At 45.2% G+C, this 27,079-nt stretch overlaps 4 protein-coding genes across 13 annotated transcripts in view; 2 read left to right on the top strand and 2 right to left on the bottom strand.

Annotated features, from left to right (window-relative positions):
• Window positions 1-16,889, top strand: part of LOC1277058 (cAMP-dependent protein kinase type I regulatory subunit) — a 56,290-nt gene extending 39,401 nt beyond the window's left edge. For all 10 annotated transcript variants that reach the window (XM_001688819.2, XM_001688820.2, XM_061650394.1 and 7 more), the window contains 4 exons: window positions 7,550-7,909; window positions 12,447-12,666; window positions 12,755-12,909; window positions 12,981-16,889. In XM_001688819.2, the coding sequence (XP_001688871.1) occupies window positions 7,550-7,909; window positions 12,447-12,666; window positions 12,755-12,909; window positions 12,981-13,202 (957 nt within the window). In that variant the 3' untranslated portion in view covers window positions 13,203-16,889. The remainder of the gene's footprint in view (window positions 1-7,549; window positions 7,910-12,446; window positions 12,667-12,754; window positions 12,910-12,980) is intronic.
• LOC5667383 (uncharacterized) lies at window positions 15,320-19,973 on the bottom strand. The gene has a single exon (XM_061650399.1). It carries the CDS (start codon window positions 17,648-17,650, stop codon window positions 17,024-17,026), a length of 627 nt encoding a protein of 208 aa, XP_061506383.1. The 5' UTR covers window positions 17,651-19,973; the 3' UTR covers window positions 15,320-17,023.
• A 149-nt stretch (window positions 19,974-20,122) lies between these two features.
• Window positions 20,123-22,362, bottom strand: LOC1277057 (zinc finger protein 624). Its single transcript, XM_061650386.1, has 3 exons — window positions 22,197-22,362; window positions 20,959-22,122; window positions 20,123-20,881 (listed from the first exon to the last, which is right to left on the bottom strand). The coding sequence occupies exons 1-3, from the start codon at window positions 22,254-22,256 to the stop codon at window positions 20,330-20,332; spliced, it is 1,776 nt and encodes a 591-aa protein (XP_061506370.1). The 5' UTR covers window positions 22,257-22,362; the 3' UTR covers window positions 20,123-20,329.
• A 263-nt stretch (window positions 22,363-22,625) lies between these two features.
• LOC1277056 (COP9 signalosome complex subunit 3) lies at window positions 22,626-25,578 on the top strand. Its single transcript, XM_061650388.1, has 7 exons — window positions 22,626-23,195; window positions 23,284-23,438; window positions 23,515-23,605; window positions 23,693-24,423; window positions 24,502-24,684; window positions 24,761-24,828; window positions 24,910-25,578. Exons 1-7 carry the CDS (start codon window positions 23,141-23,143, stop codon window positions 24,923-24,925), a joined length of 1,299 nt encoding a protein of 432 aa, XP_061506372.1. The 5' UTR covers window positions 22,626-23,140; the 3' UTR covers window positions 24,926-25,578.
• Window positions 25,579-27,079: the final 1,501 nt, after the last annotated feature.

The raw sequence follows: 27,079 nt of genomic DNA, 5'->3' as shown, positions 1-27,079 counted from the left end.
ATTAGTTAGTTTGTTCCGGATGTCCGCCGCACACCGGAAGCGATTGTAATGGATTGTCTCCGCGTCTGTTTGATGTACGCCAGGATCACCAGCGCTGGTTTATGTCCGTGGCGCGTGAAGCGGGTCGTTCATTATAATTTTTATTAAAAGGTTACGCGAACTGACGCGGTTTTGACAGGTTTTGACGCGTACGCTGATGGAGAGCTAGAAGTAATTATGCAGAGAGGATAAATAGCAAGCTTTGTTCGGTGTTTGCATTTTTAAAGCTTTTTCTTGTGTGCCACCATCACAAGATCACAACCTTCAGAAATCCATGGGTTTGCTCTGTGTGTGTGCGTGTTTTAAGCATGAAGAAGGAAGTGTTAGTTTCTCTCCATGTCATTTCATTTCCGATTGCTCATTTTTTTTTGCAAGAGGAGGCTATAGTTACACTTCAATTAAATGATTATTCATATTTTAATACTTAACCCATCTGTCCAGTTAACTAGAGACTACTTATACAATTTAGCACTTTATGAAATGGATTAGATCAAGATAAACAAAGAGACACTATCGAATAATTTGTGCACGAGAAAAGATGGCTAAAATTGTAAAACTTCATTGAAAGTATGTATGCAATTCAGCCGTTGGCGCCATTATTAGCATATTGGGTACGCCGCAAGGTGTTTAGATCTATCATGAAACCAATTAAATACTAATCTAGTAAAATAGCGTGTTTTGATCAGTTATTGGATTAGATTTACACTCTTACAAGGTTTTGAATCATAGAATGAAATAGTTTAATTGCTTAAAGGGGATGTTGCAACTGGTTATTGGAATTTTGCAATTACACAGTGGAAGTTTGCAGCCATGTAATGGAATTTGTCAAGGAAATAAGTGAATTTTGCAACTGATAATTCGAAACCTTCTACTAAAATTAACTAAAATGGTTTGAGTTGTTTGCACTGGCTACCAATTGTCAATAGGTCTGTAGACAAATTGCAAAACTCTCTTATACGGTTGACAAATTCCCTTGTGTGATTGCAAACTTCCACAGTATGCTTGTAAGATTCCACTCACCAGTTAATACATTCCCCTAAAAGATTCACTTACTATTCCATTGAAAGATTCGAATCCCTTTAAGAATGTTGTTTTTCATGTAGAAAAATTAAAATTATCTTGAAGTTAGCATTGCCCGTATCAACAGTTTGCAATTAAGCTAAATAATGTAATTTATGCAGGCGTCAAACACGTGCTGTTTGTAAACATTGTTTCATTTCAAGGCAAAGTCGTGCCAAATCCAAACGCACCAAGAAGCTCTCATTTTCATGGAGAGAGCCTCCGTAATGCTCGTACGCTATGCAGAGGATAAGAAACTTTAAAAGGTTTCCGAAGCCTCTATACCAGGCGCTTTTGCGTCATTCGAGTTCGGTGTGCTGGGTAATTTCGTCACCATTACTAATTGTCTTTACTTTCACTTGAAGGTGATGTTCGATTCAGTTCAGTGTGTGTGTTCCTTAAGATGTGTTTGAATGTTTAAAAACATTAATTGCAGCTTCTTTTTAAATTCAGATGAAAGATCGCGATAGCGAAGCATTAAATAGATCCATTAAACGCTACAAAAACCTTGTAAGAGACACGCTCCCCACTTAGTTACCTAGTATACTCCCCTCACTAGTCACTCAACGGGGTGGTACACTCAGGTGCATGGTGTGGAGTAGTGGTGTGTGCCCCGTGGATGACATCTTGTCCTGGATGTTACTGTCTCAAACCCCTTTGGCGCCTACCACTTGAGCATGGCTCGTGCCAAAGGGACAACATCGTACACAAGGTGGCGTGCACTAAATATAGTATGTACGAGCGCTGTGTGTGTGTGTGTACGAGCTGGTTGGTACGTACATTTTAATAACCCTCGGCCCCGGGTACGGCCCCGTGTAATGAACTTACGTTTATTCCATTTGGCGTGGCGACCAATTCGAGTGTAAGTAAAAATAAACATCCACAGTGGTGGGTGGTGTGTGCCGCTGGAAGGGTTGGTTCACGCCATTGTTTTTACTGCACACAGAAAACAGATTTAGTAAAATGATGGCATATTGTTGATTTTATCATGATAATGTCGTAAGATGCTTTTGTGCATGTTCAGTACAGTGGAAAGACCATTTGAATATGTATCACGATAGCATAAAGAGAAAAAGCGTGTTCATACAGGTGATAAAAGTTTGTAAGAAACACTCTCTAACAAGCGATTGCTAACGGGTGCTTATCTTCTCGCGACAGTAGGTCACAAACGTCACGCGAGAGTCGCGAAGTAAAGATACCTGCTTAATTGATTTACCCAACTGCTCAGGTCTAATCAATCACTTTCGGTTTGGCAGCGCTCAATTCGCTCTATATCTCTTGGTTGGCAGAAGACACTGGTTGGTACTTCGCACCTATCTTCAGCACGACCTGTGGCAACATCGTCTCTCGAAAAGCGAAACCAAAAGCACTCGTGGTCTATATGGCTGTACGTATAAGGCAATGTAACAATTTGACCTTCTTTTTTTTTCTAAGCAAGATCGGTCTGTATCCCGCTCCAGCTCCAAGGAAAGCAAGGGAGCATACGCGAACGATGAATCAAAACTTTGACAAGCGATACACCTCGAGCGTGATTGAGTAATGTATGGTGACGCTGTCTTGCAAAAGCGGACAGGGCTACTTCGTCTGTGTTTCTTTGAGACAAGTGGAGCAGTCTCCGGCCCCAACGGACAGGCCAACAGCAACACAGCGGAGCCCCACAGACAGGCTAGACTTGTTACGTATTCCTGAAGTTCTTGACGTGGGGGCAGCTTCCCTCTTTCCGGTTTTTGTTTGTGGAGAAGCAGAGAAGGTGGTGGTTCATTACGCAGACAAAGGAAGGCCCCATTCGCCTCTCATCAGCGAGCAGCGCACAAGCTGCTGTCACACGTCTTACCGAGCTTGTTGTTGTGCTGTGCTGTTGTAAAGCTCTCCGTGTATGGCGGTGATTTGTGCGAAACTTTCAAGCGAGTGACATCTGCTAATTTATCGTGTACCTTATGGGGAGTGGGACTTTGGAGCAAAAGAGCAACCAAAGTGGCGCAAGTATGTTTATCCACAATCCAGAGCTTGCGGTCGCGGTTTGGGAGAAGTTGAAATCGCTTCGACCTTAAAGAAATATAGGCTACATGTTTACTGATGCATAAATCATACGGCTCTTGTATGGGAACCATCATCGCTGAAAAGATCCGACAAAAATAGGTGGGTCTCTGAAGATCTTTGAAGTTGATTTTTCCCCTCCCAAAACTAAAGCTTCACAGCCTGTTACAACGAAGCTAACGATCGTCGTTGATTGGTTTTTTGTACGCTTTAAGCCAGTTTCAAGGTTAATTATCGTCTGATTTGGGTGTAACGTGCTAAATATCGTCCTTTCTCCACGCGCTACTGTTAAACGACAAAATCCGATAACCCGTTGGAGTCTTCCGTTGGGGGCAATATCGCTTCAACATCTAATGAAAATGGATGCAATGGGACCGACGCTCTCACGCGATGGTTATGGTGTTAATCTAATAAATCAAAGTCCCGACAATGGAAGTTTTGCCGGCGCTTTTTGCTTTTTGGAAAGGGCACTTCCCGTGCATGCGGAATAAAGATGTAATCGTTACTCTTTGGGCTTCTTTCATCCCAAAACAAATAAGACTGTGTGTGGAGTAAAATGGCACACCGGAGCGATGAAGACTTTAGTGATTGATGTGTCTCATCCGGGTGGATGGGGGGGATATAGGACGAAACATCTCAACCAGTAGTCGCTGTTGCTGCTCAGTTGTTGCTCAACCAGATGATGTATATCCTGCAGCTGTTTAAAACTGTGACATGTGACCCCTGTGTGACGTCAGCAGATGTCGGTCTTTCGCCTAAGGGAACATCCTTGCTCCCGTGGTCGTCCCCTTTGATAACAGTGAGGAGTAAGCAGCGAAAGCTCATCATCTTTAAAGGAATAAATCATGTAAAAAACTTTTCAACGACGCACATAATGTGTTTGTGTAGGTGTGCTGCGCATTGAGATGTTTGTGTTACAGATTTCTGAATGTTGCAGAAGAGAAAACAAAAACCGGCTTTCACTCACCCCGACGGGTATGCGATTAGAATTTTAAAAAGCACCCGGTTTCGCAACAAGTAGGAGATCCCTCCAGACACATTTGCTGCTTGTGAAGTGAAGGGAAAACTCCTCGTTGTTGTTATGCTGTGCTGTGGAAGAGCGATAAATCTTTAGCCGAGGATCTTGCGCCTCACGCATTCTTGTGCGGAACCGTGTGCCCCAAAACACACACAAAGCGCGAATGAATAATTGAGGAAACACAGTTGTTGTGTGCCTTCAGGCGGGTGTTTCCTATACCAACACACGGGCTTACTTTTGCGTTGGTTGTGTTCCGTTGGAGTTTCTTTCGCTGCGGAGAAAGGTTCCCTTTTCCTTCACTCGGTGTGTTTTTTCGCCTTCTATGTGTGCGTTTGCCCCTTGCTACTAACGCCTTGTTATGGTGGCAGCGAAAGAGAGTTAAAACATATAACAAGGAGTGTATCCCCTCCCCCGAATCGTCACACAGGATGGGGGGTCGTTGTCGTCATCATCCGGCCGGTGCGTCGTGGTGACGAGCCTGGCGAGAATTTTGAGTAATTAACGTCGGACGTTGTTAATGTAACGTGTTAATTAGCGATATTTGGATTGCTGTTACTCTGCAGTGTGTGGGCAGAGGATAAGACCCTGTTGTTGCGTGCCCTGCCTTGGACTCTTGAGACTGCCGTTTGCCTGCTTACAAGAAGGTTTGGGGTTGACAGATGGTTCGCATCAACATCAGGACACCACCATCCTGTACACGCTTGATGAGTGAATTATTTATTTTTTGAGCGTCGATGTGTAGTCCCCTGCGAGACCGACACGATTGGAAGCATATGTTTTGTACAGCGAGAGGTGCCGGATGGCGCTTGTCTAATGTTGTTCTTTTTATTTTAAAATTATATAAATAAATGTTGCTAACTTCTGTCCTCATGCCTGTTGAAGTTGACTTTTGAGTTTCATTCAAGTTGCTTAAAATGCTGCTTTAACAACACGAATGAGTGTTAACAACCCTTCAAAGAGATGATTTATAATATATTTGTCTTGCTATATTATGATCATGAAGTATGTCCCTTTAGTCACATTAATCATCTCAATATTGACTGTGGCTGTTTCAAGAATAGTTTCTTTTTCAAAATATTTTGAAAGATAACAGGATTCGAATTTCATTTGGGAGGTCCACACTGCCCGAAATACTAAAACCACAACAAACTCCGTGAACGGAGCAGGTTTGTGTTTATTTTCTTATCCAGAAGCTCGCATGCTTGCCCTTGCGTATGCTTTTTTTTGTTGGCTTGTTCGTATTTAACTCTGTATCGAGCGTTGGATGGAGCGTGTTTTTGCTGATAAGCGGTCGAATTTTCCGCCACAGTGAGTTTATAGTTTGAATGTTACGGTCATATTAAAGTACGATTTTTTGATACAAAACGCATACTGTATTTATTAATAATATCGCTTGCTTCAATGAATCAGTTGCTAAATAGCTTCTCCACCTTTGAGCGTAACAGTTGTTCAATTATTACCAAGGGTTAAAAACGTCTTGTTACACTACAAAAACCACTGCGTTCCCGTGTATGAATATTCAGCAGGTGTGCTATTTTTGGGGCGAAAAGGAGTCATGGTAAAAGCTCCACGTGTTAATAAGGGAAGCTAATAATAGGGAGGGCACTCCCTTTAACTCCCATCTCCCCCGGGTGACCCTTCTCAGGTGAAGGTAACGGCCGGGAACAACTCATTTTTTCCCCCATCTTCAAATATCGCACCCGGTCACGCGAGGCTCAGATCCGTGTTGGATGGGTGGGTGGTGTGAATGCTTGATGCGGCCACGGAAAATGTTTTTTTTTTTGTTGTTGTTGTTGCGATTCGCATTTTCCCACCGCAGTGAAAGGTTTTTCTCTTTTCTCACGCGTGCTCGCTCCTCTTCCCCTTCCCCGTTGACCATCCGAAAGGTTATGTGTCAAGGTTGTCGCAGTGTGGGGGCCACAGGCTGTAGATTGTAGAATGTGGAAACGTTCTTAAAGTGTTGTTGTTTTCTCCCCGTTGGCTGGTGGAAAGCTTGTTCAACTGGTAGTTGGCACTTGGTGTGTAGTGTATCCCTTTTTCACGGTACAAATTGAAGCAGCCACAACACAACACAGTGACCAAGAGAGCGAAAGTGTACTGCTCGAGCACATCAGAGTATTTTTAGCGTTTGCAGGCTAAGGCTCTGTGCTGTGTCTACTGCTAAAGTAAGGTTTGCTTTCGCTGTCGAAAGAATACCACAGCTTGTTGGCCCCTGTTGAGCTGGCTTTGTTTATACTACTTCAAGTAGCGATTTTCAAGCGCGGAAAACTTGGCCCATATGAATCAACTTCCTAGCCGCTTCTGCTGCACGCTGCTGTAAGGTGTTATTATTATGATTTGTCGCTCTCTCTTTGCTACGCGAGGATGGGTAGCATATGTTTGAATGGCGCTGTTTGAAATCCATTCATGATGGCAAGAGCGGTTGTGGAGCGTACACGAAACAAACGCGACCCATGTGTTGCCATTTTTGTTTACACGGTTTATTATTGATGCTAATGTGGCAAGTGTTGTTGAGTTGGCTTAGTTTTAGCACTTGAACACTGAACATTTTGTGTGAATGCAACGGTTTTGGATTGAATTTTGATGTGTTGAAATGTGGTAAACAAGCTTTTAATGACTGAAAAATCAAAGTCCATTTCAAGGGTAAACACAGAATCCAACCTATGAAATCTGGATGTTATTAATCAATCTTTTCAATAATGATGCTACATGTTACATGGTTTTATGTAACGTATTTTCCATGTATAAGGTTAATATACCATAAAATGTCATAAATCTTTTGTTAGTTTTGGTTTCACTCTTGTTTTTTAATCATTCAAATGCGTTGGAATAGTTCAAGCATGTGTATTTATCGTTCAATCTTACCGATAGACATGGGTATAACCGACATGTTTCATTAAATATTTACGCAAACGTTCTACTTCCTGTCCAAGAAAGTTACAAGCATATTATTCTATATTCAGTAGTACAATGGAACCAAACTCATCGTTATACGTTACACTAAGCAGCTTTGCTATCAGACGACTGACGTACAAAGCAGGACAATCGGAAAAAAGGGATATTTTTATCGAAGAGAGGTCCATAGTGTGTGTCCGCTGCCATTCGGAAAAAGGATAAGTGTCCTTTCGTTGCGGAAGGGGAAATGTCTTGAAATGATAGCAAACAAACGTTTCAGTGGGCGGTAGTTTTGTTTGCTCCAGAGCTCAGCAAGTAAGACTCCCCATGGAGAGATAGAGTGTCTTTTGATATGTACCGTGTACTCCACCCTCCAGGTTGCTGTTGAAGTAGTAAAGTAGTAGCTGAAGAAAGTGTGAATCGACTTGTTAGAAATCGGACATTATTGCCTACATTTTGTTCTAATATTTGTTTTTTTTTATCATCTTCTCTTCTCTACAGGAGCAGGCAAAGCTGGATGCCAGCAAGCAGGCGGTCACGCCGGACGATCTGGACGATCTGAGCCCAATGCCACAGACGGCGGTGCCGCCGGTACGGCGCCGGGGCGGCATCTCGGCCGAGCCGGTAACGGAGGAGGACGCGACCAGCTACGTGAAGAAGGTCGTGCCGAAGGACTACAAAACGATGGCGGCGCTGTCGAAGGCGATCGCCAAGAACGTGCTGTTCTCGCACCTGGACGAGAACGAGCGGTCGGACATCTTCGACGCAATGTTTCCCTGCAACTTTCTGCCCGGCGAGCCGATCATACAGCAGGGCGATGAGGGTGACAACTTTTACGTCATCGATATCGGCGAGGTTGAGGTGCGTAGAATGGGGTTATGAACGGGGGACAGTGTGGAAAAGAAGGGCATTTGTACATGAAACCTTCCTGCACACAAACGCACCAACTGGCTCACATCTCTCTGGCGCATCCGGGTGCGGTTTGCGCGATTGCTTTACCATGCAAGTAAACAAGCAGCATCATCCACCCGATATCAACCGACAACCTTCCCAAACGGCACTCTTCAATGCAACGTTCACTTTCTTATTAGATCGGTCGGGCAAGGCGAAAGAGAAGATGCCGTAATCATCACCAGTTCCCTTCGTTTGCCTTTTTCTCGATCGTGTCTGCGGTGCGGCAATAAACGGCGATTCGGGAACGAGTTTGAGCTCAAATTTCAAACCCCCAAACCCCACCCCGTTCAACTTCCGAACGGTAGAAATAGTACCATACGATTGTGGTGGCGTCGCGGTGGCGGTGGTGGCACCACCCACAACACCAGCAACATTCAAGTGTAAACAAATAAACACGACGAAATTAATATCCCAACGAGTGGTGCATGGTGGGTGACGCGGGTCTTTGAATTTGAATGTGCAAATACACCGGAATGTGTGCGTGTGTCTGTGTCTTCTAAATAGCCGATGTGTGGGCACTACTGGCTGGTGGTTAATTAATCGGGAAGCATTTTATAACCTTCCGCTGCTCCCGTTGCCCCTTTCAACGGTTCAACAAAGCTCAAATTCATTTATCTCTTTTTTGTTGCCCTCGGTTTGTTGCGGTAGTGTGGTGGTTTTGTCGAAGGGTGTTGGTGGTAGTACCACCCGGTAATGCATTTAATACCATTAGCGAACTTCGAAATGAGATCCACAATGTACTGTTTTAATGCACTTGGCGGCGCTACCAGTTTGGCTGGAGAGATATTAAATGTAACTACCAGCTTGGTAGTTCGTTTCGTGCGGAATCTGAGGGTTGAGGGATGAGCAAACGGGCATAGAAATGAGTTTAAAATTTGAATTAGTATCTAGGATTGTAAGGCGAACACGCCAACGTAGAAGCTGATTTGAAGCTCGTAGGTTCCTAAATTCTCAGTTAAGGTGTCGTTTAATTTTTGAAATCTCCTCAAAAAATAAGCCCTTACCTTTTTAGTGCTTATGCTTCCCATAAATTAAGTAAGGGGTAGCGTAAGGTCAGCTAAACCTTTGCATTGGAATACTACCCATGTCAAACCTCCCGTATCTTAGGATTAAATTTTCATCTCGATTCTATCGCTTCTAATGCTAGTGATGGTATTAAGGTGAGTGTGGAGTGATCAGACGAATTGAATACACTTTTCCCCGAATCGGAGCAAAACTCATTCGCTAGATAATCCCGGGAACGATTGAAGCTAGTTGAGGTATCGTCGCCGTCGAGGCCTGCAATATCTGAACCTGGCGGGGTCAGGTTGGTTTGCTCACAGCAGCACTTAACCCGCCGCCGTCACGCTTCGTAACCGTAAACTGACAGATTACGACAAATTGTTTTGGGGGTTTCTGTGGTGTGGCTTGTTACACAGCACAAGCCCCCTGCACACGCTATAGTGTGTCATGTTGGACGGTGGTTGTTCTGCCCATAAACCATGATGGGTGTCCTTCACGCTCACACACCCATCTCTGGTCTCTGGAAGTGTGTTGTTGTGGTGTGGTATGGTTGCGGTATGTCAGCCAGAAGGACCTAACACACTCTCCCTTCAGTTTTGCACTCCAAACGCCGACTGACAGTAAACACCGGCTTCAAACTCTACATGGCGCGTAATCGATTGCACATAACATTGCGGTGCGTCTCCACCGTCTCCCAGCGCTGCGATGGAAGTTTCTTCAGTTTTCTGGAGTGCGTTCTCTTACAGAATGATCTCAATTGAGGCTTAATGTGGCCGGACTAGAGACCAGAAGATGGAAATAAATAGAGCGGCTGCATCGTCCCCCCCCCATGCGATGACGGTGATGATGCTGATGGCCCATTTGTGTGGTCGCGTTGTTTCAATTAGCATTTTCCGGTTCCATTCCCCAGACGCGTCCGGCGGGGGCCCTGTCCCGCTGCCCTAGGTGGAATTGTTCCACATGCACGTTACACGAATGCACATGGCGCTCCTGTGTGCACAACCGAGTTGAATTCAATTTCCAAACAGGATATGTCACAGGGTTCTCGTGTGCGGTCACACAAAAGGGCACACAACATTTCTATAGTTTAATATGTCGGCAGAGTCTGGTTTGTATTTCGTACAACACTGTGATTACTGTGCATTGAAACCTGGCTAGTCGGGAGGGGAACGGTCTACTGCCACAGCCGCCACAAACCCCGGGAAGAGGGAAGTTTTAATTTTCAAACGCTCTATGCTTCGTCCCTCGTGACAGTCTGACCTTTACGCCATTATCCTTGACCTTTTTGGCAAGCTTCCGTATCATCGTAGTTAATATTCGTCTCAAGCTTTTACTCATATGTTTATACGTGTGTGTGTGTGTGTGAGGACACACTCAGAAGGTGAAACCACCATCAAACCCGCAGGATAGTGGCAGGATGCCGGTTCACTGCAACCGAGGGTGCATTCAAAGGGCATCCGCTGGATGGGGAACGTTGATGATGCTTTGTTTCCGACATGCAAAGGGTGTGTGTGTGTGTGTGTGTGTGTGTGCAAGGGTGATAATAAAATGTGCGCCTAAAATGGAACTTTTCCTAATTAAAACTTATTCCAGTACGGTGCAATCAAATGTTTGTGTGCTTCCCCGAACCAGAGAGCATAAAAGGGCAAAGGGAGTTAGTTTTTACTGCCACATGTGTTGCGCAAATGGAAATGCTTTCAATGCCCTCCCATTGGATGTTTCCAGTGCAATGCTGTAGTCGAGCAGAGTAGTGACAAAGACAATTGTGTCGATGTAATCACCAACGCAGTGTAGCAGCTGTGGGACCTTGCATTCAACTGGAAAGTGTGATTGTGGGCACTGCCCAGTGAGTCCTATTCCGCTGTGCATTGATTTTTATTGCTCTGTTTCTGGTGATGATGGCTTCTGAGGTGTGCATTGTTGATTAATGTACTTTAATGGATTCTCGAACGAGGGCAGTGCATATAGAATGGTATCGTTTGATATGGTTTTTTGGTGTAACGTTGAGCCTCCTAGTTACTGTTACTGGCCTGTGTCATGGTTACTGGAATTGGTTAACCAGAGCGATGTGTTTTTCGATGCAATTTAAATAGAAAAAAAATGTTCTAATTAAAAAATGGCAAAGATATTTGAGGATTAGAATGCAACAATACGGAACTTTGAGTATTAATAGGATAATGAATAAAACAATGTTTACAATTTGCTAAGTGGGGCCTCATTGTCAACACATTCTAAAAACTTATTATTTTATTTTTTTCATATTTTTCTGCAACTTTATTTATTTAGTTCAAAAAGTTATATCATCCCCATAAATATCCGTTCATTTTAAAGTGTTACCATGAATTTATATAGTTTATACTAAAAAAAGTAACAGTAAAATATTGGAAGCCGTTATTCTTCAGAAAAATAAGAAAATTACCCTTCTTTTGTAATGTTCTGAATTAAAATTACCCTCTTGAGTGTTGGGTTTCATGAATCTTTCGTTGAGATTCATTCATATGAATCTTCAGTGATGATTGTATTGAATCTCTAATCAAATCTTCAAAGATTCATGAATCTATAAGATTCACGAATCTTCAAAGATTCATGAATCTTTAAAGATTCACGAATCTTCAAAGATTCATAAATCTTTAAAGATTTACGTATCTTCAAAGATTCAAGAATCTTCAGAGATTCGTGAATCTTTAAAGATTCATGAATCTTTGAAGATTCGTGAATCTTATAGATTCATGAATCTATAAGATTCATAAATCCATTAAAATTCATATATCTCTTAGGATTCATGAATCTTTAGAGATGTATGATCTCCAAAATATTGAATTTGCCCAATCCCACCTACAACCTGCCCGTTGTCGGTTCAATTGTGTGGTACTTTCCAAGATGTCTCGATATATGTCAATAGATGTCTAGATATAGGAAACTTTAGAGATTCATGAATCTTTCGAGATTAATGAATCCTTAGAGATTCATGAATCTTTCGAGATTTGAGATCTCGAGATCTCGGGATCTTTGAAGATTCATGAATCTTTCCAATCGGGATTCAGATTCATTGAATCATTCCAAAGATTCATTCAGATTCATGAATCTGAATCTGAATTACCCAACACTTTTCTTAAGACGATACACATAACATTAATTCTCTTCAGAGACTAGCTTATTTAAATGTAACTGGTACAACATAGATAGTTTTTAACCAGTTACATAGAAGTTAGTAACTTTGCGCAACGGCACTGTTAAACATGCATCTTAAACTTCTAAGCAGTTGCTAAGAAGTAGTGTATTTCTTTCTACTAGTTATGCTTAGCCTTTAACTTCTTCCCATTCCGCTATTCCGCCACGTTACTTGTTACTAGCGGCATTGCGTTACTTTTCATTTCCATTATGATTCTCTAACTCTAATTATTTCTAACTATGGCTCCCTCCTCTTTTCTTCCTCCGCCAGGTGTTTGTAAATAACGAGCAGGTAACGACGATCAGCGAGGGTGGCAGCTTCGGCGAGCTCGCCCTGATCTACGGTACGCCCCGTGCGGCCACCGTCCGTGCCAAAACTGATGTGAAGCTGTGGGGCATCGATCGAGACTCGTACCGTCGCATCCTGATGGGTTCGACGATCCGGAAGCGCAAGATGTACGAGGAGTTCCTGTCGCGCGTCTCGATTCTCGGTACGTAATATACGCGGGCAGCATGTAAACGCACGCACCGCACCGTCCGCTTGCATTGACCGTTCCATATGGTTGCATCTTCTTACAGAGAGCCTGGACAAATGGGAGCGGCTTACGGTGGCCGATGCGCTCGAGCCGGTTAGCTTTGAGGACGGGGAAACGATTGTGAGGCAGGGTGAACCGGGCAACGATTTCTACATCATTGTGGAGGGATGCGCCACCGTAATGCAGAAACGTGGAGACGTGAGTAAACAAAATTGCAAACTGTGTGTGGAAACGTATTTACTAATGGCGTCGCTTTTTTGCTTTTGCAGAGCGAAGAGGCAGCGGAAGTCGGTCGCCTGGGCCCGTCGGACTACTTCGGCGAGATTGCGCTGCTGCTTGATCGACCCCGTGCCGCCACCGTGATCGCCCGCGGACCGCTCAAGTGCGTCAAGCTGGACCGGGCCCGGTTCGAGCGTGTGCTCGGCCTGTGCGCCGACATTCTGAAGCGTAACATTACCCAGTATAACAGCTTCGTGTCACTGTCCGTCTAAGCAGAACGGAGATTGGGAGGCGGGCCAACTGCAACAGCAAACAATTTGAACCGATCGAGTAGCAGTAGCCGATCGCCACACCGAACACGGGGAAGCTTAACGGTGCTGGTACTGGGCCCGGGGGCGTGTTGAGTGGCTGAGGTGATTCTATTAGTGATCTGCTGTTGTCTATTGTGCAGGCTCTTGCCGCCTATTACTTTCTCGGAGCGGAGTGTGCACACGTGCAGAAGAAATAGAAAGCAAACAGGTAGACATTTATTTTCTTTTTTTCTTCTCTCTTTCGTGATCAATTCAATATTGTGAGCATTAGTTCGGGGTTTCCGCTTTTCCTTTCTTGTATTGGACAGTGAAAATTTGAACAAAAGTTTCACACAGTTCTATCAGCTCGGAAACCCCTAAATCTGCACGCGCCAGAACCGTTCAATGGTGTTGCACGTGCGTATATTTTACTTAAACTTGGTCTGGGAAGAATAACTGCGTCGTTGCATGGCACATATATGGCATGTTACGATAGAACAAACGCTGTATTACAAAATCGGTGTGGCTGGAAGAACGAACGACCGAGGCCGACGAATGAGTGTGCGAAGGTTGTAGAAATATTAGTTAGAAACTCGGGTGCGCTTGCTGCGCGCGCTTGTGCATAGTATCGCGATAGTTTGTCTGCGTATAATTTCACGCGTTAACAGCTGTCGTCTCTATAAATTAATGCAATGAATTAGTTAAGTATTTATAACCGACTATTTGTGTTAAGTTAGCAGCAAAAACAAAACAAACAAACAAAACAAAAACTTGAACTGGGGCAGCAGAAAAGTTAAGCAAGGAAGGAAGGAGGTAAGGTTCGCGGAAGTGGTAGAACAAAAAAAAGTGCATCTTGTGTAGAGGAACAACTTTTATTGGAAAACTAAAAAAAGAAGAAGAAGAAACACTATTGGAACTATTGGAAAACATGAGGCGCAAAGTGTGTGGCAAAAGTGTGTTGAAAATAATAGTAGAAAAAGGTCCAAAACAAAACAACTGTCCAAAGGAAGAAGCAAAGAAGAAGAAAAAAAAAACAATTGGAACAACTACGATGGTAACCAGCTGTTTTGTATCAACTTTTAATTGGTCGAAATTTGCAATTGAATGCGCAATTTTGTAAGCAGAAGTGAAGAGAAGCTGCGGGCCCGGGAGGTAGCGAAGGATGGAGCGACGTTAAGGAAGCGATGAAAGCAAACATTTGAACCCCCAGCCCCAAGAGGGGGAAGAGCAGCAGCACAATTAAACAGTATGAACCGCGTCCCCTCGACTCCGGCAGAACTTAACCGTGGAAGGGTGTACACGGGAGGGCGCGGTTGCACTACAAGGAACCAAGATGTAAAACACACACAGGTGGTACACTAACTTTCTCGACGTTTTTAGCTGTTTGGTGTCTCTTTGTATATGTTGATGTGCTAAATTGCACCCAGGCAAGGTTGGAGAGGTCGGCAAGGGTACGATCGTGTTGCGTCCCGCAAACTAATGCAACAATACGTAGGCGACAGATGGAGCACGATCGTTTGTGAATTTAATTCTGAACGTCTTTTGTATGGATCAATCCTTTTTCTCTCATCGGGGTCGTATCGCGAAGAAGTGTGGCGTTTTCTAGGAACATACACTTCTTCTAGCAAAAGGCGACCTCTACTACTACTAATCTGGTAATTATCTTGGTGGATTTAATACGTACACTTGCTGTATCGTTGCAGATCGTTTTTCAAAGCAAAGTGTATCTAATTTCTTGTCCCAAAACTGAAACAAACTTTCAATTTACATTTCCCCCATCGTTGGAGTATTACTACACAACAACACAACTCGCTCCCTTTTCCTTTCCTACGATGTGTAATGTTGCCTTGTGAGATGTTTCAATGTGTACAGTAACAGTGGACAGGTGGATGCAAAAAAACACGAATAAAAGTGGAAATAATTACAGAATTGGTGCTTTGCAATGAGAAAGACGGACGGGATTGGGAAGGCAAGTAGAGAAGTATGTTGTAATTAACTGCTTTTGGTCACATCATGATGATGATGCTATAATTGAGTGTGAAAATGGCCCTGCCGTTAACTAACCGTGTATTGTCGGCTTTCTCAGAATGGGTTTCTTGTTTTTGTACGCAAACCGGGTAGTCCCAGTTACATATAAATGCTGCTTTTTTCTTACTTTCTAACTATTACATGTAAAGTAAAAGTCCCCTCACTAAGCAACTAACATGCACTGGTGTGTGCGCACTACTGCTGCGGCATAGGACGAAATTAGAAATTCCACAAGGCTGGCCCTTTGTTTTGTCTATCGTCCCACATAGTAATACACTTACAACAGTAACGCAAGATAACACATTTTACCGGCATGTTTATTAAAAATCCCAACAAAAACAAAACTCAAAATGTGAGGTTTTATTGTAGTAAAGTCAACAAACAGTAGTCGACAGCAACCGTAGAAGATTTGTCCACGATTTGTCCCATCTTCTTACTCAAAACCTCAAAATGCTAACATGAACTCAACACTAGCGAAGCATAGTGTAATGTGCAGCTTAGTGCATGCCGGCTTGAGTGCGGATAGTGATCGATATAGTACGGATGAGTTATCGTTTTCTCCGATCAATACCACAGTTCAAAATTCTTTCTAGTAGTTTGTTGAGAGATCATCCACGTCCTTGTTGCACTAGCGTAGACTACTAGAACAGTACCGACAGAGGGAAAGCGAGAGAGAGAGAGAGAATGAGAGAAAGTGAGCGTTTAGTAGCTCCGTAGACTGCTTAGTGTCCTGGGTGCCGAGAAATTAAATGGTAAATTAATTACTAGAACTCTCTTCAAATCCCATTCGAGCCAAATTTACTTGTAGAGTCAGCCTCTTGTTAGATTTCTCCCTTTCCTCTTCTCTCGTTCGTTCGCGCTAAAATCCCGTTTGGGCGGAAGTTGTGTAGTGTGCACTAGGCAAATTTTCAAAACACCCGTACTTTCATCCCCGTAGCCCGGGACGTATTGAAAAGAAAGGAACGCCCTTCTTCGATTAATAAAACAAAAATCATCTACACCATGTCGCTGTCGCGGTATTTTGATCACTGTAGATTGTATTTCCAGTATGTTACATTTGCCATTCGAGTTTCATGCAGAATGTGTAGTTCGGAGTTAGGAGTTTTGTTTTGTGAATCATTTTCATCAACATTTAACAAAAAAAGAAACGAGAGAGAGAGAGCGAACAGGTGGGGTAAATCAAAACGCTAGAGCAGAAGAGTGTATACGGTAGCAAGGAAAATGGTGTCTTGTTGGAAGTGTATTTTTAATCAAATTGGAAAGCACACACACACACTAATCTTTGAAGGCAACGTCGTGTTGCGTGGAGAAGAATGTGTAAAATCGCGAGATATCTACAGTATAAACACACCTCGATGTCACTCTACCCAAGCAAACGGGGGAGGAAAGAAACATTCAACATTAACACACCTTTCTCTTGGAATAATACACAGCAAAAACAACGGGATTAGGCTGGAGGTGCGTGGTCTGTTGGTCATATGTTTAGATTTACGGGACACTAATACATGTTTGAGTGATACACACAGAGGCGCCGAAGGGACGAAGGGAAGCAGCAAATAGGGCGCAACGGCGCAAAAGAGAACGGTGTAGAATGTGAATGTGAAACAGAAGTGGAAATAATAAAGAGTATTAAAACAAAAACCTGCGCGATTTTCTTCACTGTTTAATTAAAGTAATTAATAGAACAATAGATTTTTTAAAATGTTCATCACACTAACCACTTATTCCAAAACACATCCTAACCCACGTGCTTGTAACGGTTTTGTTTTTTATTTTCAAAGTTTCATCTCCCAGGCAACCACTTCCCCTGCTCCAAGGAACACTTGATCACCCGCCGCATCCCGGTAGTCCGCGAAGCTAAGCCGTCCGGTTTCACGCATCCCGATACGGCCCATAAGCCGACCCGAACCGGGACCAGTTGTTTCTACCGTCACGGCAGCAAACGCTGGCCACCGGGCACGAACCAACGCGATCTGTTCCTCCATCAAACGCCGTCCGATCGAGTGGGCCCGGTGAGCAGGATGGACGGCTAGTGCGTACACGTGGTACGCTGAACTCGAACGCGCAAACCCGTACGCCCGAACATCGAGCATCTCCAGAAACGCAACAATATCGGCTAACTTTCGGGTGGTAATTGGCACCGAGATTTCGTGCGCTGAAGGACCACCGATGGAAACACCAACCAGTTCACCGTTGGCCGCGGTACGGGCTAGAATGGTGGTGCCTTGCGTCAGGAAGGACAGTGCGTTCTCCATGTCGTCCTCCGTAACGAACGGACCATCCCGGTGGGCGAGTGTCAGTGGTTCCTCCGGGTAGAAGTAGGTTGCTAAAGCTTGGCGAACCTCTGCCCTGTCCGCTTCCGTTGCTGGAGCGTACTCGTAATCCAGAGCACCTTGTTCCATGCTGATGTGTAGACGGACTGAACTGGCAACTGGGCTCGATTATGAGGTAAGCGATAGCTTACGTTTTGCTTGATCGTTTACGATCGGTTTTGAGAAATTCACACGGGAATGTTGTACCGTGGGATCTGGGCGCAATTATTAGCATCACAATTCCATTCTCGCAAGATGCGTTGTGGAGGAGATATGTATCTCGCGATGTAATCGAGTTTCGATAACAGATGTCGATGTTTGCTAAAGCTGGCCAGCATCTGAGGGCAATCGGTTATGCTTACGCAGTTTCGTTGATGAAATGTAACTAATCCATTACTTGGACAGTCTCAGTTGTGGGAAATTTCTATTTCAAGTCACCTGCCTCAGCATTTCGAGGCTCGGCTCCGGGTCCTCCGTTACAAAGTTGCGTGTGTACAAAGCTGACGTAGTAACCATTGGGGTGCTTCCCAAACTTATTTGGTGTTTTGCCGTAGAGCAGAGCAGGTTGTTCATAGCTCAGGTGTGCTCCTTGAAGTCATCGCTGAACTCGAACATTGAAATTTGGATGGCATCGCTTGCATCAGTATCATCGTCACGTATCCGTCCAGGTGAACATTTCAACCGTTGATGACGGGTGATACTGCATGCGGCGTAAGGTGCAGTAATTGGCTGTTGAATGCTGTAGCTTGGCGATAGCGATGGATAAATTCAACAAAAATCCAAAATTGCTTCCGACTGACTACGCCTAAATCGGAAGCAGTTCCGTAAGGTAGGTGCAAAACACCAAACTCGTAGCCTGCAGGCGGAACCGTCGGAATCGTCGGAGCCGTTCGGAGCAGTGATGGGTAAAGTTGGCAAAAATTGCGAAGTCGACTCGGATCCGACTCCGATAATTTCGGAATCGACTCCGGAAGGTAGTCGTTCAGAATCGGATTCGTCAGGAGTCGTACGGAGCTGGTCGGAGTCGTCCGGTATCGTTTGGAATCGGCCGAAGTCAGCCTTCGAAACAAAGGCCTGTTTACGAAGTGCACGCGCAAAGTGAAAAACAAAAAAACAACAACAAAATGAAATGCTTGATTACAAGCACATTACACCGGACGACTCCTGTTGACTGCAAACGACTCCGAACAACTCGGGATGCCTTCGGACGACTCCAGACGACTCCGAACGACTCCGAACGACTCCGACTTCGGACGACTCCGGACGACTCCGGACGGCTCCGACGACTCCGAACGGCTCTGGACAACTCCGGACAACTTCGAACGACTCCGACTCCGGGCAGAACAAGTGGTTAAAATTTTGTCGAAACTTGACTAACAATATCCAGAGTCGGATCGGCTCGGAACAATAACCAGAGTCGTGGGTGCGCTCCAAAGAGCACATCACTAGCCCAGAGTCGAAATTATCGGAGCCGTCGGAGTCGTCAGGAGCCACCCGGAGTTGCCCAGAGTCGTTCGGAGTCTTCGGAGACGTCCGGAGTCGCTCGGAGTCGCTCGGAGTCGCCCGAAGTCGCCCGAAGTAGCCCGGAGTCGACCGGAGTCGCCCGGAGTTGCCCGGAGTAGCCCGGAGTCGGTGTCGTTTGGAGTCGTCCGGAGGCATGCCGAGTCGTCCGGAGTCGTCCGGAGTCCGCATGCCGCGTCGTCCGGAATCCGCATGCCGCGTCGTCCGGAGTCATCCGGAGTCGTTCGGAGTCCGAGTCGTCCGGAGTTGTACGGAGTCTGCCGTTTGTTTAATATAGCCGGAATCGGAGGCGGAGTAGCAATTTCGGAACCGATTCGGAGCCGTGGGTCCATGACATCAGTCCATGATCGAACATCTCGTTAATTCATGTGTTCCTTTGAATTAGAAACTGTAGAACTGGTTCAATGGAAGATGTAAGTGTGTTTACCATCATTCGATCACTAACGATTTCCGACAACATGCTGAGTTATTGTGCGCTAGTTTAACTAACTCCTATGATCGGGATGGGTCTGATGTATTGTTTGAATGGTTGGATTAAATTATATCCCTTAAGACTCTGAACTTCACATTTACGGGGGTGCATCTTCAACTGTACAGCAAAGCGGTGCTCAGTTTGGATCAACCGTTCCATGGATCCGATAAGTAATAACAGGCGAGGAATATACTGAGTCGAACGGAGCTAGTAGATTTCGAGAGCGAAAACTACAACTTTCTGACAAGACCGGATGTCTCATGTCTACGATACAAAGTACAGGCGGTCCCCGAGATACACGGTTAATGGGGACCTAAAACGGCCGCAAAATACCGCGTATCTCGAATTTCCGCGTAAGTCGAATCTCGTGATTTCCAGGCTAAATATAACTAATTTTTGCGTAATTTTGCTAGTATGGTATGGTTTTAGCCACTCAATTAATTATTTGATATGATTCTGACTGAATTTTACAGTTTTAAACCTTTTGAATTAGTTTTAAACATTCGATCAAAAGGGAAAGTATTCGGCAATTTGCTCAAAGAACTGTCAAATTTAGAAAACCGCGTATCTTCGAATCCGCGTATAAGAGGTACCGTGTATCTCGGGGACCGCCTGTATACGGGTAAACTACGTCATTTGTAAACTGAACTATTTATTCGTGTTATTATGTACTTAACGTTGACATTGGTAGAACGCTTCTGATCCATTCCCTTCGTAACGAACCCTATGGGCTACATAAACCCTACTTACTTGAACGTGACCTACTCCAACAATTCCTAGATTGGGAACTGCGTTTCCTCGGACAGTGCCGCCGGCAAAGAGACCACCGCAGCCGGTATCGTAATGCCGCCCGTATCGTGCACCACCGAATCAACGCTCTCGAGCGGCAGAAAGCAATCGGACGAAATTTCTGGCGCATTTTCCGGATGACGTCCCAAGCCACCCGACACGCCCAACCCATGCAGACCATGCACCGCACGATGATTCCCACCCCGCTCGTTGCCCGGCTCCGGCTGCGAGTCTTCGTCGTGCGTCTTAATCAAACCCGCCTTATGGTTCGCTTGGTGCCGTTTCAAGTTCTGCGCATTGATCGATGCGTAATCGCACAGCGTACACTTCATGCGCAGATACTCCTGCGGGTGCTGCGTCTGGATGTGGCCGCGCAGTGCATTCGGCTGCACGAGCCGCAGCCCGCACGTTTTGCACTGGTACGCCTTGTTGTTCTGGTGGCGCCGTTCGTGGTAGCTGAGGGCGCTTGGATCCGCCGTTCGGAACGGGCAGCTTTTGCAGGTCAGCGGCTTCAGCCCCGAATGCTGCCGGATGTGAATCTGTTCGGTAGGGTGGGAATGGATGAAATATAGCTCTACTGAAATGAATGTGCCACCCTTCGCGGGTCCGTACTCACATTAAGCGTTGCCTTCCGGGCGCACTTGTACCCGCACACGTTGCACACGAACGGTTTGATCTGCAGGTGCACCGTCTTGATGTGCTTGGACAGTATCTTGGAGTTGGAGAACATGTGCTTGCAGATGTCGCAGCGCCGCTCCGCGTACCAGCGCGGTTTCTCCACCGCATCCTGCAGCAGCTCGTCCTCGTCGCCGTACGGTTCCTTCGCCCGGTGCAGCGCCTCGTGTACCGAGCGTTGCGAGGTGTTGACAAACTTCTTGCCACACACCCGGCACGCCACATCGTGCGCATCGTTCAGCCGGTGCGTTTGCAGATGCTTAAACACGTGCACGGTGTAAACGAAGCGCTTCTCGCACACCGGACACCGCAGCATGCCGAGATCGATCTGATGCTCGCGCCAAAGGTGCATGAGGCAGGGTTTCCACGCATCGAACTTGCCATCGCACTGGCTACACTTGAAGCTGAAGCGTTTCCGCGGCACGGTCGCTTTCTTGTCGCTCCCGTCGGCCGCTGGATCCGGCGTGGAATCATTTTCCGCATGGCAGCGCAAATGCTGGTCACGCACTTCAAACGATGCGAACTTGTACTGGCATCCTTTGCGCGAGCACTTGTGGGGCTTTTCGTACTGGAACTTTTCGGTCAGCGATTTCAGCGTGACCGTCTTCAGGAAGTCATCCTTCTCTTCCTCTTCATCGCTTGCAGGACTTTGTTCTAGTTGCAGTTTTCTTTTCCTGGTCCTCGTTAGCGGTTCCTCTGGGGACTGGGAGTTGCTTTTAGCTCGCTGTTCATCGTCACAGGACGGACCGTGTGCGGGTTGCTGCTTCATTGAAGGGCTAGATTTTTCATTGGAATCTTGCGACGCCTCATCAATTTCCGGTTCGTTGGTCTCCGTTTCTGGGTACGTTATTCGCTTCTGGCTCACGTAGCCATGCTCCACCATCATGTGCTGCTTAATTTCCTGCACCGTATCGTACCGCACCAGCCCACAATCTCCACAGCCATACTTTTTCTTTGCATGTCTGTTTTGGTCCGCTTCTTTCTTTTTCGATGATTTCTGGGTAGTGCAGCTAGCGGTAGGTGAGGTATTTAATTCATGCTGTTGGCCATTATTGTTTTGTACATTTGGATAGCATCTTCCCGTAACGACATCTTGATCGGAGTTCTGAAATGAACGTAAACAATTGCTCTCCGATGACTGCAAATGGGGCAACTGGACACTTGCACAGTCATACTTACCGTAGAGGGAATGTTTGTGCCGATTTTATTGCTGAACTCTAGCCGTGGCTTTACGAACATTTCGATTATTACCACCGATTATGATTTTATTGATCAGAAGCTGTGCATTTTGTTTATACCAAACAAGAAAACAACCGGTATTTGTCGTTTGACAGCTATCAGTTAGCAGTGTTGCCAGTTTTCTTCTGCGTGAAAGTGGCATAATTTTACGTTCTGTTTTCACTACCAAACGAAGCCCGTATGGTACATTTCACAAAAAAAATTAAGAATTAAGTTTATAAAACAACAGAAGAAATCATTATTACCCTCCGAACCATACCGTGAAGCCATTTTTGCAAATCATTTCATTGGGCTTCTTTCGATTGCCTACCAGCTGTCAAAATGGGTCCCAGCAAAAAAGGGGCTCATTTGGCGCACACATGCTCATTTGACACTGTTGACGTTTGCTTCTGCTCCTTGCCTCCGCTGAAGCACATAATCGCGTTTTGCCGACACAGTATCTCGCTTGTGCAGCGAAAAAAGCCATCCCCGTGCTCGGTAATTTTACAGGTGCGCTGTGATAAAACACGCTCAATTTCCAACACCTGCCCTCCTCCGATCGATCAACGGGCACGCGATTGGCGTGCTTGGCGTGGTACGAAGCAGCTAATACGCCAACTCCAACCCCAAAACAACGCCGGAACGAAGGTCCGTCACCGTGCGAGAGCGGATAGAACGCACACATTTGGTCATGTTCCTGCCGAGGTGCTGAGACGGCAAACGGTATTTACGTGCATCACTAGCGTGCAACCACTATCTCTTTCTGCTGGCCATTCTATCTAAGGTTGCGTGTGTGTGTGTGTGCCGGAGCGTCCCTTAGGTTAGGCAAACGTTAAGGAATCGCGTTACGTCGGGTTAATCTGCGAGGCAAACCCATCCAGGTCCAGGCGGTCCAGCTGTAAACAATGGCCTCTCCGCTGGAGTACTTCGTCAGTTTCGTCCGTTCACAGAGCAGTGCAGGTATGGCTGGTTTACGAGCGCGGGGAAGATTATGTAAACAAGAACGATCATTCAAAAAACCCCATTTGTTTTCCTTTTGCATTTTCAGGCAACTTCCGCGAGCTGGTCGTGTACTTGATCGACTCCGTCGAGCTGGTGACAAAGAATGGCAACATTCTCGACAATGTGATGGAAACGTTAGACATTCAGCAGCACTCGTTGGGCTATCTGTTTGTGCTGTCGGCGAAGTTTAACGATTCAAGTGTAAGCATTTTTGCTAGGGTTGGATGTTGCTGATCACGAAAGGGGCTAATTTCAATGCTTACTCCTTTTCCCGCAGAATGTTGACGACACAGAAAACGTGTTACGCAGTGTGCGCGAATTCATCACCTCCTGCGATGCCGAACAAGTGCGATACGCACCGCAAGTTTGTAAGTGGTCCCAAAGCACAAGAGTAACAGGCGCACAATGTTACACGTATTAATGTTTCGCTTTCTTTCCCCCCTTCTTTTTTACAGACTACGAGCTCTGCCACCATCTGACGACGGCGCTGGTGAAAAACAAACAACACATCATCCAGGGCATCCACGTGCTGGTGCTGGCGCTGGAGAAGATACGCCTGTTCAACGCCCAGCTAACGCCGATCCATGCCGACCTCTGTCAGCTGTGCCTGTGCGCGAAGGTGTTCAATCCGGCGATACGCCTGCTGGACTGCGACATTGCCGCGATCGCAACCACCGACGACAACTACGCGGACACGAAGTACTTCCTGCTCTACTACTACTACGGCGGCATGATCTACAGCGCGGTCAAGAACTACGAGCGGGCGCTGTACTTCTTCGAGGTGGCCGTCTCGACGCCCGCCCTCGCGATGTCGCACATCATGCTGGAATCGTACAAGAAGTACATCCTGGTGTCGCTCATCCTGCACGGCAAGGTGCTGCCGATACCGAAGTACTCGTCGCAGGTCATTACCCGGTTTATGAAGCCGCTCAGCCACGCGTACCACGATCTGTCCAGCGCGTACAACACGTCGTCGGCGGACGAGGTGCGAAACGTGGTGAACAAGTACCGCGACACGTTCCAGCGCGACACAAACATGGGGCTGGTGAAGCAGGTCGTCGCCTCGCTGTACAAGAAGAACATCCAGCGGTTGACGAAAACGTTTCTGACGCTGTCGCTGGCGGACGTGGCCAGCCGGGTGCAGCTCAGCGGACCGGCCGAGGCGGAGAAATACATTCTCAATATGGTGAGTGAGCGGTCGGATGTTGTTCGGGCGACCGAACGATGGGGACCGGAATGATGAAACCGATTCGTGTGCTTTCAGATCAAATCCGGTGAGATATTTGCCACGATCAATCAAAAGGATGGCATGGTCGTGTTCAAGGACGATCCACAGGAGTACAACGACCAGGAGGTGTTCGAAATGGTGCAGCATCAAATATCCCTTGTGATGGGGCTGAACAAGCAGATTCTTAAGATGGACGAGGAGATAATGCTCAACCCGGTGGTACGTGTCGCACTGATGGGGGGAAATTGTTTTGCGCCGGAAAAGGGATCATTTTATTGCTTTCTTTTTGTTACAGTTTGTTAAAAAATCGTTTGGCAACCAGGAGGACGACGGAATCGGTTGCAATTCGAAGGCTTACAGCAGGTGGGTAACTGATGAAACTAATTTTTATTCCAGTGGAAGCGTTCGAGTCGACAAATAACCTCTTTTTCTTCCCAATTGTAGTGATCCAACGGAATAGATTGTTGAATTATGTAAAAACAAAACACACAAACACAGAGACACACTCATAGACACACACGGAAAAAAAGCGCGATACAGTTAGTGGCACACAACGATAGGCAGGGTAAGAAGAAGAGCATGAACGCCAGACAAGAGACGCAGGAAACAGGAACAGGCACGAATCCCAACGAATCGAACTGATAAACTTAACAAAAGCGCGGCCGAAAGCGAAGCTGAAGTTGAAGTGGCAAAGGGCAAAGGCCAAAAGGAAAATTTAAAAAAACAAAAAAAAATAGAAAGCTATGTTACACCGCGAAACGCTTTCCAGGGTGTTGTGTTGCAGCAGGATTCATCTTTTTTCTTTCTTTCTTAAGTTAACTCGTCGAAAATTCTTAGTTCGATTCTCAACTCCTTCTTCTCCCTTCCCCAAGGTGTGTTGTGAGGCGAGAAAAATACACCGAAAATTGCCTGGATAATCCCGCACACGTGAGCTTGCTCCCACCACCCGTACAGCTTATGTGTGTAGTGCTTTCCTTCCGGTTTGCTTGGGAGTTCACTGTGAGTGTGAAGAAGTTTTCGGCAAATGTTCGGCAAAGAGGAGAGGTGTTTGAAAGGTGGTGTGTGTAAATGCTCTCGACTGTAATAAAATGAAAAAAAAACTGGAAGTGAAAACATGTGCGCAGAGGCGTTGAAAACATGGGTGCGAAATGTCCGAATGTGCGAAAAAAAAGGAATCCTAAATCGGTGAGTAAAGTAGCAGGAGTAGAACACTAATCCCGCTTCTAAACAGCATGCAACTTAGGTGACGTGCACCTAACATTCAGTACTTTTTCAGCTAGAATTTTGGTTGAAATTCAATGATATGGTTGATTTGTTTTATTTCTTATGTTCTTTTTTGTTTTGTTTAATGTTCTGTCTCGTTTTTTGTTTTTGCTTGTTTCCTAATGCTTTTTTCAGAGTTCATTTCATGTTCAGTTTTTCACTTTTAAATTTCATTGAAATTGTTTTTTTTTTGCTATTGTTTAGCGAAGTTAAATTTTCTTTCTTACAGTTTCCTTTAATTGTTTTTTTCTTCTTAGTTTCTTTCTTTTGTCTAAACATTTCTACAGTCCCCCTTCCCGTTGTGAATACCTAGGATCACGTATTATTTTTTTTCATTTAGCTTGATTTTCACGCGGCAGCTTTCTAATCTTCATCTTTACCTCACATATCTCACTTTCAATACAGCATCAATCGTGTTGTAAGTTTATCTCTTTTCCTTTTGGTTCATTATAAAGTTTTTTAATTTGGTATCGCTTTACTCTATTTTTTCCTGCCTCTCTCTCTCTCCTTCTCTATAATGTGACGCGCGGTTATTAGTCGTTTCCTGCTAAACGTTAATCATATCATCAACGAGCGATTATCTTAAATTCCATGTGTCTTCATTTTTTACTATTTATTTTGCACCTTTTGTATGCAAAATGAGAAAGGGGAAAGAAAAAAGAGAAGAAAACCCAAAACCACGAAAGCACCTTCCATCGACAATTGGTTGGTTTTTGCTTACATCCTTCTCATTTTGATGCTCAAAAATGCTTTCACTTCTTCCTTCCTGCGCGCTCTGCGGGCGCAGAACGTTTCGTTAAACCTGTTTACCACTTTTCTTTCATTAATGTCTTCAGTTCTTTATCCGGGAGGTAGTGTAGCAATAATAAATGAAACGAAAAAACAGTGAAAAAGGAACATTCGTAGATTGATTTTTGACATGTCTCAGTTTAGTCTGTTTTGTGTGTTATGTGTCCAGCCCCGGCTTTTGGCCCATAGTACAGTGCCTCTTTACTCCTCTTTACTACTTAACGTTCTCTTCTCGATCGAGTACAAATCTAGCGTTTCTTTATCGTGTTTTTGTTTGGTTTGTTTGTCTGTTTTGCTCTATTTCACTTTACTCTCACTTTTCTCTATTCATCTTCTCCTCGGTTTAAACAATTTCTCCTTCTTTCTCTCTCTTTTTTCCCTCTTTCTCTATCTTCGCCTCCGCCCGTTTTTATTGTCATGAAGTCTTGGATTCGTCTTGCATTCCATTGTTTCTTCCCTTTTGAGCTGAATTCAGAATAGAGAAGTGCAAAATTTCTGTTTTTATTTCTTTGTTTTTGTTTTGTTTCTGTTTGTGTAGCTTATTCTTGATCATTTTGTTTTG

This window comes from Anopheles gambiae, chromosome 2, assembly GCF_943734735.2.
Source record: "Anopheles gambiae chromosome 2, idAnoGambNW_F1_1, whole genome shotgun sequence".
Lineage (NCBI taxonomy): Eukaryota > Metazoa > Arthropoda > Insecta > Diptera > Culicidae > Anopheles > Anopheles gambiae.
The sequence above is the reverse complement of the archived record's forward strand: the minus strand, read 5'-3'. Positions and strand labels throughout refer to the sequence as shown.